Raw genomic sequence first — 15,948 nt, 5'->3', positions numbered from 1 at the left:
AGCTCTTGAAATTTTGCACAGTTATGTTAAATGGCCTAACAGCCAGCCACCTTGTGCCAAAGAAAACGCATAACTTTGCCATACTGTCCTCTGAATATCTCATTTCTTCCAACGGTTTTGGACAAGAAGCTAAATTTGCACTCTTGGTGACCTGTAGGTCTTAAGAGCGCGGGGGTGTGCGTCTGTGCATGTTTGAAGAGTCCCATTACACAGGGGGTCCATGAAAGCAGCCAGCGCGCCGGTCTCCGTCTTTCACACCGCACTACTTCCTTCAGAGTTTGTGTTTCCCAGATGTCGAGTGCACTTGAGAAGGGATTACAGAAGGGACCAGTTGGCAAGCACACTCAAAGTCAGAGCGCACAGCCGCCACATCGCTTTAATGTTACTGCGTCTCACGTCACAGTAAAGACACACATTCTCTTCTCGTTTTAATTGACTCTATTTCCACCGTATCCATTACAATGGCCTTTTGTGACATGCACGTAACTCAATTGTTTCTTTGAATAACTTCAAACAGCATAACATAACATAACAAGCGTCACAAAACAATCCCTGAAGTGACTAACTGGTGTCAGAATAAATCAATGCTCTTCTTTGTGTACAAACAACACGGCCGTCTTGGGACACAGCGATGCCAGCTAAGGAAGAGGGGGAACCAGATGGAGATTTGTTTTCTTTTGACCCTGACATAGTCGACGCAATAAGCAGTGCCACAGGACCTCTCCGACACTCAATTGTTTCCTGAGGTTCTGTGTCCGGCCTTCCGGATTGGAAGCTTTTGGGCACCCCCAGATGTGTGTGTGTGTGTGTGTGTGTGTGTGCTTGTGCTTGTGTTTGTTTTTGACGTGAGAGCTAGGTGAGGGTTTTTTGTAAGAAAGCAGGAAGTATCATTGGCAAAATGCCTATTGCTCTTCTGAGTGCAGGAGAGGATGGGGAAGAAAGACACTGGGCAGTGTTGAACAATGCCACCAACAGTTGGTTTTGTTGACAGCAGGAGAGAAAATAGTGACCTTGACATCTGACCCCACAAGACTCCACCAATGTGCTACTCTGTGTGGGGTCAAGAGAGTCACTAACAGTCACCTTGGGAACGCCGTGGATAACCGATCGAACTCTGTATGACATTCAAACATTCAGTCACACTTTCTTTCAAACAAATCGACATCAACAGTTTGAGTTTGACTTGGCGATGCAAATTTGCCTCCAGTGTTGCAATTGGAAAAGATGCCAGTGTGTTCTAGTGCAGAGTTGAGGTGAGTTGAAAGCAACATGTAGCGCTGAGAGGAAGAAACGGATGTTCCCTCACTGCCCTCTAGTGAAAAGCACACACCAATACACTGCACAACTACCAACACATCATATCAATGCTTTCAATTGCAAGCTCTATGTATACGACTTATCGTCAAAAATAGGTCTGTATTTCATCCCGACACATTATTTAACGTTAGTTCTTTGTAAACAGAAGAAAAACTCTACTCTGGTTTCGCAGATGACCCGGAAGTACTCGCTTTATTATGCTAACGATGTGTCATCGACACATCTGAATTAGGGTGGAAACTGCAGACGTTGGAGAGAAATACGAGTATAGGACTGTTGTTAACATTTCTTTAGGGGGCAGTTTAAGACAAGTAAGTATCATAGCCTCGGTGAACAGGCTGTCACAAAGTTAGCACGGTGGCTAACGTCAGGCTACGTTGCTATCTTCCAGCTGGACGGTTAGCTAGCAGGCTAACTGGCTGACTCCCTGTCTCTCTACTGGGCGGAACGGGGAAGAGATGTCCTGCAGCTTATTGGAGTTCTGTCGGCTCCAAGAGCTTAAAACGGTCAGAGACTTCCTGTTCCTGAGCCAGAAAAGCGAGTCGGCGGAGGAGAAGAACCAAGCAGGTACCGTTAGGCTACCAGAGACGGATGATGTACGTATGTAGCATGTAGCATGTAGCAACAGCAAGTTACTGTTAACCAGCAGTTCAGTTAACGTTAGCTCCCTCTGGAACTATAAACAACACCAAGTTAAATAAAGCCATCCCTAACTAATATTTAAGGACTATTGCTCAAAGCTCACCTGGCTTACGGTTCCATGGGGTGTCATTGTCGGGAACAGACATTATACTCAAGTTAAGTCAACTACGGTAAGTTAAGACAGTTGACGGAATTCAATGGTCTTGACTGCATAAAGCAGCATGACTTTTCATCTAATGTCCAAATGCTGTAAAAAATCAATTCGACCTTGATCTGTCATAATAATGAAACCCCAACATGAATGTCGTTTAACAACAACAACAACAACAACAACATCAACAACCCGATCACATCATTTGATTGGGATGCTCTGCAATGGGTGATCTATAGAGCTTCATCTCCTAAAGATACGAGCCGGGCAGCGGGAGAGAGGAGGAGAGATGCCCTTTGTGCTGTGAGTCATCTCACAGGAAGCACCTGAACGCCCCACTGCAGGAGCCCCACTGCAGGAGGACACCGCATAATGCATTATACATCTCCTTGCTGTTTGTGTGTGTCACTTTGATTTGTTTATGTTATTCCCCTGCAGCACCTCTCCTCCCTGCTGCCATTTAGTTATAAACAGTTTGATAGAGCATTATTGATATGTCTGTGTTCAGGTAATATTTCTAAACACACATACCTAAGAGCTTAGCCTTTAGCTCAGGAGTCCATCCCTATTCATGACAATGCAATTTGTCCCTTTATTTTGGAGCCTTTGATATTTGCTGTGTGCTGGCAACCAGAAAACATTACAGCATCATATTAAAAGTTAGAATGATGTCACTACGTATTGATTGGATTTTCTTATTCACTTTTTACCTAGCGGAAAATGAGTTGTCTTGGGACTCTTCAGACTGGGAGGCGACATGGGATAGTGGAGAAAACAAAGAAGACGCAGCCTCCTCTGCCACAACGGTCTGTTATCTGTTCATTCCCTTTTTCATTGTTTTTACATCGTCATAACATACAACAGTATAAAAAAGGGACTAACACAAACCCTGCAAATCACTTTGAATTGAGTGAAACTGCCCTGAGGGGTTTTAAGTGGGTTCCCCCCTTATGTTTGCAGATTGACAGGAAAGGTGCCCTGCCACTGACCCCCCTCCTCTTTGCCCCACAGGTGGAGGAGGAGACCACAGGGCAGAGGGCCCCTTGGCTGCAGGACTGTGTAGTGTCCCTGTCGCCCTGCTCTGACCTGCTGGTAGTGGCCCGTGAACAGAAGGCTGTCTTTCTCTCAGGTGAGAAAATACAAACCACACACTTGAGTTGTCTCAATTCAACCGCCATTGGTCATTATGACACATTGTGGCAAATAAAAAAAGTACCCTTCGACACTACTAAGCCCAGTTAACCAGGAATAGCCTCTGAGTCCAGTACGAAGTAGTGGTAACCTCTGCTATATTTGTTTCATATTAAGCGGTTGTTTGGTCCAATATCTTACCAGTTTATGCCAGTGCAACCCTAACACACACTCACACACACTCTTCTCTCAGCACACAGAGGACTTCTGCTTTGCTGTTAATGATCCCTGATTCTTACAGCTAAGTGGCGAACGGACGACGGCGGCAGAGAGGAGATGACCTTGGCTGTGTCTTGGACTGGAACGCTTGGCTCTGACGAAGGGTAAAAGGGAAATTAGATTAACTTACGGAAGAAGCATCTAACTGATGAAAATTACACTGAAGGCAAGAATTAGAACAAAAGTCAGACTAAAAAGAAATCCAGAAGAGCAGCGTCAAATTGAAAGGGGATATTTGGTTGACTGAGGAAACAAGTGGAACCTGAGCTAATGCACCAGTGCCTCTTTCAAAGTTTATGAGAGAGAGCTGTACAGTGAACCACATCTTATCCTTAGGTGTGTTTTCTCTTTGCAGAGAGTGTGTGAGCAGCTCTATCTGTATACCGCTGGCAAGCCAGAAAAGGTAAGAAATACTTTGAAAGAGAAGCCGAATGCTGTGTTTAATTGTACATGACGTGTGTGTGTGTGTGTGTGTGTGTGTGTGTGTGTAGGAGCTCAACAGGGCGGCCCGATTGGACATGTGTAGTTGTGGGTTTCACTTCTGGCCATGTCCGTTTCTACACAGAGGTACTGTACAAATCCTATCTTCGTTCTCATTTACCACATTTTGGGATATTCAGTGAGATAAAATGAAAGTCAAGTGAGTTTAAATGTAGCGCTGGCTGTTCCTCATCAGAGCGGGGTTCTCCTCCTGGCCCAGCTGCTGCACGAGGATCCTGTGCTTAGGCTCAAGTGTCGCACATACGAGATCCCTCGTCATCCCGGAGTAACGGAGCAGGTCAGGCACTTATTGAACACGCATCGCCATGGAAATAAAATGTTGAACAATTACTTTATTTCTTATTTTGACATGTATGCAAAAGTAATTTTTTAGCAGAACCTGCGGTTCTCTTTTCCTGAGCTTATTTAGCAGAAGTGTGACTTGGATTTCCATCCATCCACAGCATGAAGAATTAAGTATCCTCTACCCGGCTGCTCTGGTCACTATCGACGGCTTTAGCCTCTTTCAATCTCTGCGCGCCTGCAGGAACCAGGTGGCAAGAGGTACTGCTGCTTGTGTGAGCATGTGTGGAATAGTGTGTGTATGTTGCGTGCATCCAACTGGGACTGTGTTCGTGTTCATAAAGCACAGCGTCCCAGTTTACCAGTTTACGAATGCGAGAAATATCTGCAAGCTATAAAAGATGAAATGCTGCTTCATTGTGTAACCAAATGACGTGCAGTGCTTTTTCCATCCAGCCACAGCAGCAGGTAGCGATGTAATCCAACCTCCGCCCTTGGCCTATAAGAAGTGGGCTCTGCAGGACATGGACACCATTGTGGACCACAGTAGTGTGGGTAAGATATTTCATTACATCACAGGGATTGGAGGGAATTGTGAATTGGTACGCCAGCTTCTTCATATACATATTTAACACATATAACACAATTATTCATGCAAACCTTCGACAACCAAACCTTCAAGAGGAAGGCGTTCTACAATGGCAAGCAGGAAAGAAACGAAACCGCAGTGGAAATGTTGTTTGTGAAAGACGCCAACAAATATGAGTTGATCTTTTGCAGTGGTGTCGGATGATGGGAAGAGATCATTTTATTCCAAATCAGATAGAATAAATGATTGACAGGAAAACAGTGCAGTCACTGCGGCACTAATCATCTCTCCTGCTGTTAGGCGTCATGACGCTGTGTGTGTTCGACCAGATGAAGAATGCATCCATCCTCGGGGGGTTTAATGCCTCCGTCAAGGGCAGCCCCCCCGCCATGAGCCAGTATGTCACTGTAGGAGGTGGGCCGTACACGGGCTTTTACTATGCTGTAGAGGTGAGTTGGAGAGCCGGAGAGAAAGGAAGTCGGGCCAACAAGTATGACTGTAATGACCAATTGTCTTGTCTCCTTTAGGGAAGCTCACAGCCTCTTCTCTCTCACGTGGCTCTCGCTGTGGCCAGTAAACTTACCTCAGCCCTCTTCAGTGCTGCCAGGTGTGTGTGATCCCTTCATTAATAAACATACACTTCATTTGCCTTTTTTCTTAAACCGTACAGTAATTCAGACAAACATAGGTCAAAGAAAGCTCTTCATTTTGATGAGTGAAGGCTAAATGCAGGACTATTGACTGCTCTGTCCTGCTGCAACAGCCTGAAGCAGCCCCATCAATATGCTGAATTATAGCCTAATGGACTCAAACTCCCCCCTCCCTTACTACTTTTTCTTTACTCTTGTGTCCTTCAATCCTTTGTTTTTACATTGTGCTAACTTACTCTGTGGTCACGCTTCATAATGTGCTCCCTCTCTCCTGCTGTCCTTCCTCCCAGTGGATGGCTAGGTTGGAACAGGCACAAGAATGAAGAAGAGGCTGTTCAGAAACAGAAGCCCAAGGTGGAGCCTGCCACGCCTTTGGGGATCAGGTACCAACAATATCTTGACATAAATGTAGCAACCCCCATTTGTGCCTTTTATTAATACTAGCTACAGGAAGCTTGTTGTTATTCCCCTCCGTCGTGCTTTCTTTAAACTCAGACCTCTTCCACTCAGATTTGGTCTCCCGGACTCCCGTCGTCATGGCGAGTCCGTCTGCCTGTCCCCGTGCAACACGCTCGCGGGAGTAACAGACGACTTTGGTCGAGTCACTCTGCTGGACTTGGCTAGGGGCATTGCCATCCGCATGTGGAAAGGTGAGCACAGAGTGGTAGTAAAATCTGAACTATCTCGTAGCAATTTCACACCCGTCTTTTATTTTCCATTTCTCTTGTATCCGTGTAATCAAAATATGAATAGGCTATCTGTCTAACATTCATGGCCGCCTGCTTTAAAATCACAAGACCATTCATGGATTCAACTAAACTGCAGGTTACCGAGATGCTCAACTGGGTTGGCTGCAGGTTCCGGAGGAGCGTGGGGATCGGGAGTTCTCCCCCTCTGCCTCCCTTCCCAGGCGCCATGCGCTGTTCCTGGTCATCTACGCACCTCGCAGGGGGATCCTGGAGGTGTGGGGGATGCAGCAGGGGCCTCGGGTTGGAGCCTTCACTGTGGGCAAACACTGCAGGTATAAACAACGTTAAAACTGAAGACCCTAAAATATAGCTACTACTCAGCCTCAAAAGCATCACAAACAAAGCAATATGAGTTTATTTTACTATGCACCTCTATGGAGGACTACCCTGTACACGCCGATACCTAAGGGTAGAAAGACTGGGTAATAGCACACAATATAATGAGGGCAAAATGTGGCTGCTTTGTGCGTGTGCTCTTCAGGTTGCTGTATGCTGGCTACCGTCTGATGGGGGTCAACAGTGTGACCAGTAAGGGCTGGCAGCTCCACACCCAGCAGGTGTGCCTACTGGATACCACCACAGGAGCACTGAGGACTGTGAACATCCCCTTCCATCTGGCCCTCAGGTTGGTTCACAGACAAACTGTAGATCACGGTTTGTCATGTATGCGTTTTCAATCATAATAATCCACCAAATAATGCTTTAAACTCAAAGCTACACTCTTCATTTATTCTACAACCAGCAGCAGGACTTCAACAAAAATCGAATTGTTTGTTTAATGACGGTTGTATGGGGATACTTTATATTCTCACACTCAAGTATGCTCATAAACTAGCTATGCAGTGTTTCCCCTCCCATTGAAACTGGGCAGCCCCCCCCAAGAAAGTCTGGAATTTTTTCCCCATTAGCTTATTTTCTCATTGGACAACTCCCGTCTTCCTCTGTTGCTCTGCTCTTGGTGCGGCTGGTTTTAAAGACAGTTTTTATCCAATCAGATTCAGTCTGTGTCTTTATGGGGGAGATGCCCGAGGTCCTCTAGGTAGACTCACTCACAGTGTATGGGGACAATATTGTACCGAGGTAGCACCATAAGAACGTCTGCATTACTGTACAGGGCAGCAGTAACATGCGCTCTGATTGGTCAGCCAGGAACTGCTTTTGATAATTTGTCCGGCCGAGCCTCCCCCCGCCCCCATCTAAACACATTAGGGGCCATTCCCCCTCAAAATTTGAGACGGAAACTTGATTTTAATCTTTTCTGACACGTTCCTGTGAGTTTTTACAGCCCTTTGTTCTAGTGATCTTTGTATTTTGTACCTCAGCTATTGAGACATTGTACCCCTTTTTCGGGGGGGGGGGTGTAGTTACTCAATGATGATCCAGGGAAGAATTGTAATGTGATAGCAACGTGACTTTCATCATTTACTTTCACAACCAAGGTTTTCTACCACAGCTGCAAATGTCTGCTAATTGTCACAAAACACAATTTTATCTGTCTTCCCTGTTTCAGTGACAAGAAAAGCGAGCGAGCTAAGGACATGCACCTGATAAAACGACTGACCACCATACTGAGGAGCAGAGAGGTGGAGCCTGGTGAGAGATGCAGGAGTTGGATCTGACTGACGTGGATGTCTGACAGCTTTAAATCCTTGTGCCTACTCATCCTTTTCTTTGCAGACATTCTGGAGAGGGAAGCCAAAAGTGTGTTGCTGGATATCAAGCACCCCGCCATTAAGAAGCAGGTACAAACAAAGACACAAACTGACAGACAGGCCTGTTGTCTCCATGGTAACAGTCAAATTTCCTTCCAGGCGTTGGAGTCTCTGCTGTCAAACAAAAATGCTCCTGTCTCGTGTCTTATTAACGTTACATCCGCCTTAAGTGACACTCTGAAGCAACAAGGTAACGTGACTCCTTACTATGAAGAACAAATATTGCACTGTAAATGTAAAATACCTTGCACTTTATTCGTTGTTGTATTTGTTCATCACAGAGCCGGAGGAAGTGGATGCAGCCTTACTCCAGCTTTGCTCCTCACAGCTGAAATTGCTTCAGCTCTACACCGACATTCAGGAGCTGCACTCCGGTGCAGACAGGGAGGCCTGCGCTGAAAACGTGAGGACACACGCATGCACAAATGTAAAGCTTTTTAATGGCAGTCGCATGGATGTTTTTAAAACTGTAATATATGGTACAAAACTACAAAATAACATAACATTTGACTTACATGAGGTTGATGCCACAGCAACTAGTAAGGGCAGTATTGTTGTGAGGTTATCATTATTATTATAAATAAGCACTTAATGATTGTCTTCCCACCCAGCAGGACTCCCTCAAAGGCATAGAAGATGAACTGTCTCGGGTTGGTCCCGCCTTGCAGCGCTACGCCCATCTCACCGCGAGACCCAGTGTGTCCTTTGCCCAGGACTCACCGGACTCCCCCATGGCGGCACAGGCCTTTATCTCCCAGATGGAGTGCACAGAGGATGAGGGGCTGAGGGTCAACCGCGGCTCTGAAGCCCAATGGAATCATCTAGGTACGCAACATATGTCTGCACATTGCATGACCTGAACCCCAGGTCTTCCAAGCTGATACAGAGACACGATCCAAAAGAATTTGGTTTTTCTCCCAAATGAATTGATGCAGAAGTATTTAGTAGTGAGTGTAGATCTCACATCAGTGGGATTCTATTGGTCTGATTTACACAAGAAACACTGGAGGCTGTGGAGGAAAAAGCTAACCTTTTGATGGACAGACACACAGACTCAGACCCAGGACTTTGCTCTTTGTGTCCTTTGCAGGAAACTTCCTGTTTTGGGGTTGTCTGTGTGGAAAGAGCCCACCACAGAAAGTCTGTGACACGCTGCAGCAGGCCGGCATCAGTCCACAGCAGCTGCTGGTAAGATGGAAAAGCTTAAATGAAGTTGTGCTTTGCTAATGGAGGTAAAATTGTGGTGAGCAACTGATGAATTGTGACACTTGACTAATGTAATTATGAAATTGAGTTAGTTTGCGTACTTTCTATTTCAAAGTTAATGTTGTTGTTTTAAATAAGCATTTTGCCTTTCAACCCCACAAATGGATTGACAATGACAGCAACCCATCCTTAATGGTGTTGAACAATAGTACGGGACCACTATTGTTGTCCGACTCCACACCTGCTCCTCTTCCTTTCAGTCTCTGTTGCTGAGTGTGTGGCTGCAGAGAGAGAAGGAGGTGCTACAGAAACCAGAGGAGGCCGTTAGAAATCTCCACACGCTGCTCATCGGCATCAGCGACATGAAAGGTGTGTGCTTGTGTGTGCTGACTCATTCACAAAAGTGTCCGTCCTTGAGGAACAAGGGGGAGGAGACCGTTGATGCTTCGTCTTCTCAGGAGCAGTGGAGGAGTCGTGGGACCTCCAGTCCATCTCTCCCTGGTGGCAGCAAGTGCGCTGTACATGCATCCAGTCCCACAATGCTGCTGCCGCTCTGCTGGCCGCCTTCGTTGCTCACCGTGCTGCCAAGGCGAGCATCACAAGCCGGGGTGACAGCAAGGTAGGGGAAGTCTCATCCGCACACACACACACACACACACACACACACACACAAGGGTGCACTCATCAGTCTATGGGGGGATTTTTATTCACAAAGTCTTTCTTCCCCAACCCTTTAACTACTATAATAATAGCAAGCCACTAAAACCATACTTGCTGATTCAGCCCATTGTCCGTGTGTTGTTGTGCGACAGTTTCAGTCAGAGTGGGAGGCGGTGTCCCTCGAGCTGGAGCAGTGGGTGGTGTGTGTTCACCAGCTGGAGGACGTGCTGGTGCTGCAGACTCTGCTTTTGATGCCTCCTCCTCAGGGAGCAGCAGGGGGCGCTGCAGCACAGTGCTCCATCAAAACGCTGCTAGAGGGAGGCACAGGTAAGCTGTAAAGGAGAATATCCTCAGGGAGGTGTGCAGGCAAACCTCTGTGTTTTATTATGCCTTCACGTCCCCCTTATAGTCTGATCTAACAGAACGGAGGAGTAAATCATTATTTGCTAATAAACACCTCTGTACTTTGTATCAAAAGTACATGGAAGAAAACATCTAAATAGATCCCACTCTATTGGTGCACTTTAGCCTCTTGTGGCCAAAAGGAAGATTACAACAACAAACAACTATATATATTTCTGACTAAAGAAAAATGTCTCTTCCCAAAACATTTTTTATCAGAAAATAATTGAATTATTATTCCCCAAAACGGATAAAAATCCAAATGGATCCCCAGTATGTTTTTGCACTTTGTTTCATGGGGCTTCATTAATAATCTGGGTGTGGCTTGATAAAAGAGATCTAATATTTTTGTGGTCTTCCTTTTTTATGTGTGTAAAGGAGGTATTGCCGACAGCGTCTCCAAGTGGGTGTTCAGACACGATCTGGCCCCTGAGCGACTGAAGGACATTCTCCAAATGAAAGGAGAGCAAGAGGCAGATGAACGATCCGAGCAAAGGGCTGGAGAGGAAGGAAAGGAGGAGAAGAAGGAGGCAGACAGGACAGCAGGTCAGGACTAAGACCTGAACGACGACATCCAGATGTTGGCATACATGTGGATAATTATACAGAGGCTCCCATGTTAAATAGATGTATCTGTTGATGTAGCCTCTGTTGATTGATACATTATTACCTGATCAATGTTATGACTCCCACAGCCTCTTCATACACTAATCTAATCCAAGTGTGACCTCTGTGTTTTCCAGAGCTGTTGGTGGCAGTGTGCCAGAGGTTCCCGCACTCGCTCTCACCCGACCTGCTCTTTGCCCACTGCTGCTGGGAATATGTAGTACAGTGGAACAAAGACCCTGAGGTGCACACACAGACACACACAACAGGATAGTTCAAAATAGGCCATCACCTTTTGATCTTAAATGTGGACCTGCGTCTCTTCTTAGGAGGACCGATACTTCTGGTTGGCTGTTGAACATTTGAAGTTAGTCTCCAGTCCACATATCCAACTAGGTGAAGGGCTTCCCACTTTGTAAATCTGTATGAAGGCTTCTGGAAACAGACATCACTAGTGATAGTGCTGACTTCTTTGAATGTTATCACAGGTATTTCTGCGATGATGTGGAGTACGTTCATTGTCAAGCGTTTCTCAGCAGCAGCCTTCCTAATGGAGAAGGTAGGTCATGCACAGGAAGTACACCCTGAGTCTTTATTCTGGAAGGCTGTGGGTCAAATGTAAGCTCTTTCTGTTCCTAGGTGGGGAAGGCACCCAAAGATCGTTTATTTCGACGGGTAAGTACGCAGAGATTTGATTAGATTATTTTATATATGAAGTGTTTCACTTCCAGTCTCCAGCTGCATGTTTGAAAGACGTGGGTTTGCGTGTGCAGGATGTCGGGATGGGAGACAAAGCCGTGACATCGTTCCTGGGCTGCTGTGTCCAGCTGCTGCAGATCCTCATGGAGGTGACTGGAGTGTTGGTTAAAAATCAGAGCCATTTGTCTTTTATTGACTACTATGTAAGTAAAGAGATTACAGGGGGAGCATGGAGAAACCCACCACTACTAACCGCACAGGATGCTCGTGTGATGTTAGCTAGCTACCTAGTCAAATCATTATTGCAAGCAGCTAGCTGGCTAACTAGTGGTTTGTGTGCTGTGGGCTTACTGAGAGTTACTGAAAACCTGTCATCTTATACCCAAACATCACCTTGAAGGGACAACAATAATGCGGGGTGGGGGGGGACTTTAAAATGCCGGCATGTGTTGAAATCTGCACTTGACTACGTTGACTGATTTGAGATATTGTTGCAAGCACACAAGCTTCTCTCCTCCCCGTCCCTCCGGGGGCTCTGTGCACACAGGCGGACTCCGCCGTGGAGGAGGTTCCCCCCCCCGAGCTGTCCGCGGAGGAGGCGTGGTGCGGGGCCGAGGGCCCTGCGTCCCTAGCCGAACTGGCCCTGGAGCAGAGAGGGGTCCACTACCCTCTGGTGCAACACCACTGCCTGTTAGCTTCGCTGCTACATGCTGGGATGACCTTCAGTCTGAAGGTCAAACCGCTCAGCCTGTTTGACAGCAAGGTGAGGAGACGGACTGGTTCACAGACAGGTGCTTTCTACACTAGCTATAGGTCCCAATAAGGCTAGAGACACGACTACATACATTTATGTCCCTGCACATTAATATCGCCTGCATTGGGCACTGGTTTTGGCTGATATTGACTCTTAATGCAGAATTATATATGGATGGGAACATAACTTAACCAAGTCTGATCCAACTTGTTTTTTTCCTGTGTTTCTGTCTTAAAACCAAAGAGATTTTTTATTCAAGTTCAGTTTCTTTTGGCTGAGATCAAATGTTTTAAAATTCATTTCTGGCATACCATACTAAATTGTTTTCATTTACACCACACAATATATGTCTGAGGGTTATGGAATCACTTGACAAGCAAAGATATGTGTTAACCACTCACTGAAACCTGACCCACCAGCTACCTTCTAGTAGTTTAAACAAGTGTGTGTGTTCCTCCCAGGGTAAGAACGCCTTCTTCAGAGATCTGACGACCATCCAGTTGATGCCCAGCGGAGACATGGACCCCGGCCTGGTCTCATTACGTCAAGAGGTGAGCGGTACATTTACACGCGGGGGGGACCATCGTGAAAGCATAGGGTTTGTGGTCATCTCGTTCCATCTTCTCCACATTCCCACTCTGTCTCAGTTCCTCCTCCGGGTGCTGACCGCCTGGGTTCAGGCCATAGAGGATCCTTCCAGCTCGGCCCCAGGCACAAAGTCCGCCCCCCTGCCTTCTCAAGGACCCACAGCTGACTGGTGGCCCTCGTTGTGTCTGGAGCTGGGCTCCCTGATGCAGGTCAATCCCGACATCTTGAGGCGGCACCTCGTATGTGAGCTCTACAACCAGGGCCTGGACCTCCGGGCAGAACTGGCAAGGGACAGAAGCTCAAATCGGAGTTTTACTAGTTCTTTTTGGAAAAGCTTTTTTGCTGACCCCAGATTCATCCAATCTGACTTTTCCCTGGCAGGTGATGTTAGAGGTGGAAGATAAGGACGTGCTGGGCTCCCAGCTGCTGGTGCTGACTGGCCAGAGGCTGAGTTACTCGCTGCTCCACAGCCAGAGCCAGACGCAAGCTGCCATGGAGCTGCTGGCCCGCCTGCCCCCCACCCTCTGCACGTGGCTCAAAGCTATGGTGAGACACCTCAATAATCTCTCCTGATGCATTCATGACATTTCAGACCCAACCCTTCCCGTTCTTTGGTCACGACCACAACATGACTGGTGGAAAGGAGTAACACAGCTTTGGCATGACGGAGCATGTGTATTGTGAATGTGTGTTGCAGGACCCGGGTGAGCTGCGGTCTCCTCTGATCCCCCTGTCCCAGACCAGCAGGCTGGTCGGCCGGCTCGTTGAAATCCTGCCGGAGAACCACGCCCAGTACAGCCTGGCCCTGCACCTTCTGGAGGCTGTGGATGCCCTCACCACTGAGGACTGACCCAAGAGGGGTCACTGGGGGGGATGTGGGCCTCCTTTGGAGTGGCCACGGCAGGCTGGTGGAGTGAGGAATGATGAGAAGGAAGAAACAAAGAAATGAAAACCTGTGCTGGACCGATAGAGACCGAAGTGTGCCAACTGTGGATACAGCTCCCCCCCCCATCACCCCCCACCATCACTAACTAGCTGATCACAACAAGGTCGGTTTCACTTCCGGAGTGTGCGTGTGAGGGGCAGTCTGCAAAGAGAGGCTTTTAACTTTTTTATCCATATTTTGGTGCATGTAACATAAATGATATAGAATATTTGTGTTATTGAAGAGTATTGGAGTATGCTCATGATGGTTATTAATGAATGGGGCATGTCTTTTCTCTGTCACTCCTCCAGCTTCAGAAGTCAGTGTTTTGGTGTCCTAATTCTGTGCCATATCAAGTTGTTTCTTTCTGCTTTCTCTTTTACTTTCCCTCTCGCGCACAAGAGATGTATCATAAAGAAATATGGATCTTATTTTTTATTTATATATGCAGATAGTTCTGTTCTAGCTGTGCCTCTGATTCTGTAGTCCGATGTTCAGCTGTCCCCACTGCGCTGATCCATGGCCGAATAAAATATTTCTCAAAAGCAAGGTTGTTTAAGGTGCTACCATACAGAGACATCTGTCCGTCCGTAGGAAAAAAGTTTAGAATAGTAACATGGTGACAGAAGTCGTTGTACAGTATTCAAAAAAACTTAAGTATGATTTTTAAAAAGATAATCTACTGCAATGAAAGTCTTAAGAAAAGAAGTGTCAGTATAAATAAATAGAAGCATAACATGCAATTAAAAAATTCATAGAACAGTGTTAAAAAGTATTTTCCAAAAAAGTCATAGAAAAAAAATATCCAACTATTGGATAGCAAGTGTATAACGCATCAATGTTTGTTTTAAAAACTAGGGCCGGGACTTTAGCGCGTTAATTACGATTAATTAATTACAATGTGAATTAAGATTAATTCATTACACAAAAAATAACACTTTAAACATTTTTTACGCATTTTTAAACTTATTTTTTGCACCGCGGAACGTTTCTCACTGGATGAGTTTCGGAGGACCGATTATACTGGAGCACCAACTAGCGTTCATGACTTCAGACAACAACAAACCACAGTGAACATGAACGAAGAAGCTGAAGAGACCGTGTCGGGTGGCCCCGTGAATGGGAAATCTTATTATAATTAAACACACGGATGGAAGCGTCGATAAGAGCGTGGTTGTGTGCAAGCTGTGCAACAAGGAATTCACATCGAGCCTCAAGTATCACCTCAACGCCAAACAATTAGCAGCTAGCGTGGACGTACAAAGACCCACACCCAACCCACACTGCACCAGATGACTGGTTTAAGGACCAGGGTAACTAAGCCCACGTCTGAAAAAATAACCAATGTTCTGAATGTACTTGAAAGTATTGGTCTACTTAAAAAAACATAGTTTACAGAAGGTCTACTTACCTATAGGCTACCTGAATTTCTGAAAGTACTATATTTCTAAATATGCTATTGCTACACTTGTCAGCTGGAATTGGTTGAACAAAAATAAAAATCCATGTGAAAAAAATGACTTCTCACTGTTCTCAGGTCAAATATTTATGCAATTAAAATGCGATTAATTTGGATTAATTAATTACAACGCCTCTAATTAACTAGATTAATATTTTTAATCGAGTCCCGGCCCTAATAATATATATATTATATTACATATTACATATATATTGACCTTACATATATTTTTTAATAACATTTTTTTACCTATTATTTAAAAAAATATTTTCTTTTTTGACCCTACATATTTTGACTTTTTTCACAATATTTTTTTCCCATGACATGACTGGAATGATCTTAGATGGAGCAACCTACACGTCCCTGTCACTAATGCCAAATGGCCCAAATTTCTGTACTTTAAACCTTATCTGGGTTCAACCCTCAAGGGACATGGTGGCTCTTGCTAAATCCTTTTTTAGTTTTGGGTAACTGACATTTATAAAAAATCATAATGGGATGTTGCCCCAGAGACGGATTGGTGCATCTTGGAGGATCAACCATGCTATTCATCCTTCCTGCATTGGTAAAGGCACAAGTGAGTTGAATTTGAATGTAACAGAGAATTGGAGGGTGGATGCACTAAAAAGGGTAAACAAATCTACAC

At 45.6% G+C, this 15,948-nt stretch overlaps 1 protein-coding gene across 3 annotated transcripts; it reads left to right on the top strand.

Annotated features, from left to right (window-relative positions):
• Positions 1 to 1,401: 1,401 nt before the first annotated feature.
• Positions 1,402 to 14,392, top strand: rab3gap2 (RAB3 GTPase activating protein subunit 2 (non-catalytic)). Of its 3 annotated transcripts, XM_037486954.2 has the most exons (36): positions 1,405 to 1,628; positions 1,709 to 1,884; positions 2,825 to 2,916; positions 3,122 to 3,239; positions 3,543 to 3,624; positions 3,876 to 3,923; positions 4,012 to 4,087; positions 4,197 to 4,298; positions 4,465 to 4,564; positions 4,760 to 4,858; positions 5,193 to 5,341; positions 5,420 to 5,499; positions 5,833 to 5,925; positions 6,053 to 6,192; positions 6,368 to 6,563; positions 6,773 to 6,916; positions 7,802 to 7,884; positions 7,969 to 8,033; positions 8,103 to 8,193; positions 8,285 to 8,406; positions 8,615 to 8,828; positions 9,094 to 9,191; positions 9,470 to 9,578; positions 9,668 to 9,828; positions 10,022 to 10,196; positions 10,650 to 10,817; positions 11,015 to 11,121; positions 11,207 to 11,273; positions 11,366 to 11,436; positions 11,517 to 11,552; positions 11,651 to 11,725; positions 12,124 to 12,339; positions 12,792 to 12,881; positions 12,978 to 13,202; positions 13,300 to 13,464; positions 13,616 to 14,392. In XM_037486954.2, the coding sequence occupies exons 2-36, from the start codon at positions 1,776 to 1,778 to the stop codon at positions 13,766 to 13,768; spliced, it is 4,119 nt and encodes a 1,372-aa protein (XP_037342851.2). In that variant the 5' UTR covers positions 1,405 to 1,628; positions 1,709 to 1,775; the 3' UTR covers positions 13,769 to 14,392. The 3 variants fall into 3 exon arrangements, with proteins under 3 accessions (XP_062413146.1, XP_062413147.1, XP_037342851.2); XM_062557162.1 differs by lacking the exon at positions 13,616 to 14,392 and having other exon boundaries at positions 1,402 to 1,628; positions 11,651 to 11,779; positions 12,978 to 13,458; XM_062557163.1 differs by lacking the exon at positions 13,616 to 14,392 and having other exon boundaries at positions 1,403 to 1,628; positions 8,618 to 8,828; positions 11,651 to 11,779; positions 12,978 to 13,458.
• Positions 14,393 to 15,948: the final 1,556 nt, after the last annotated feature.

Source organism: Pungitius pungitius, chromosome 14, assembly GCF_949316345.1.
Source record: "Pungitius pungitius chromosome 14, fPunPun2.1, whole genome shotgun sequence".
NCBI classification, from domain to species: domain Eukaryota; kingdom Metazoa; phylum Chordata; class Actinopteri; order Perciformes; family Gasterosteidae; genus Pungitius; species Pungitius pungitius.
The sequence above is the reverse complement of the archived record's forward strand: the minus strand, read 5'-3'. Positions and strand labels throughout refer to the sequence as shown.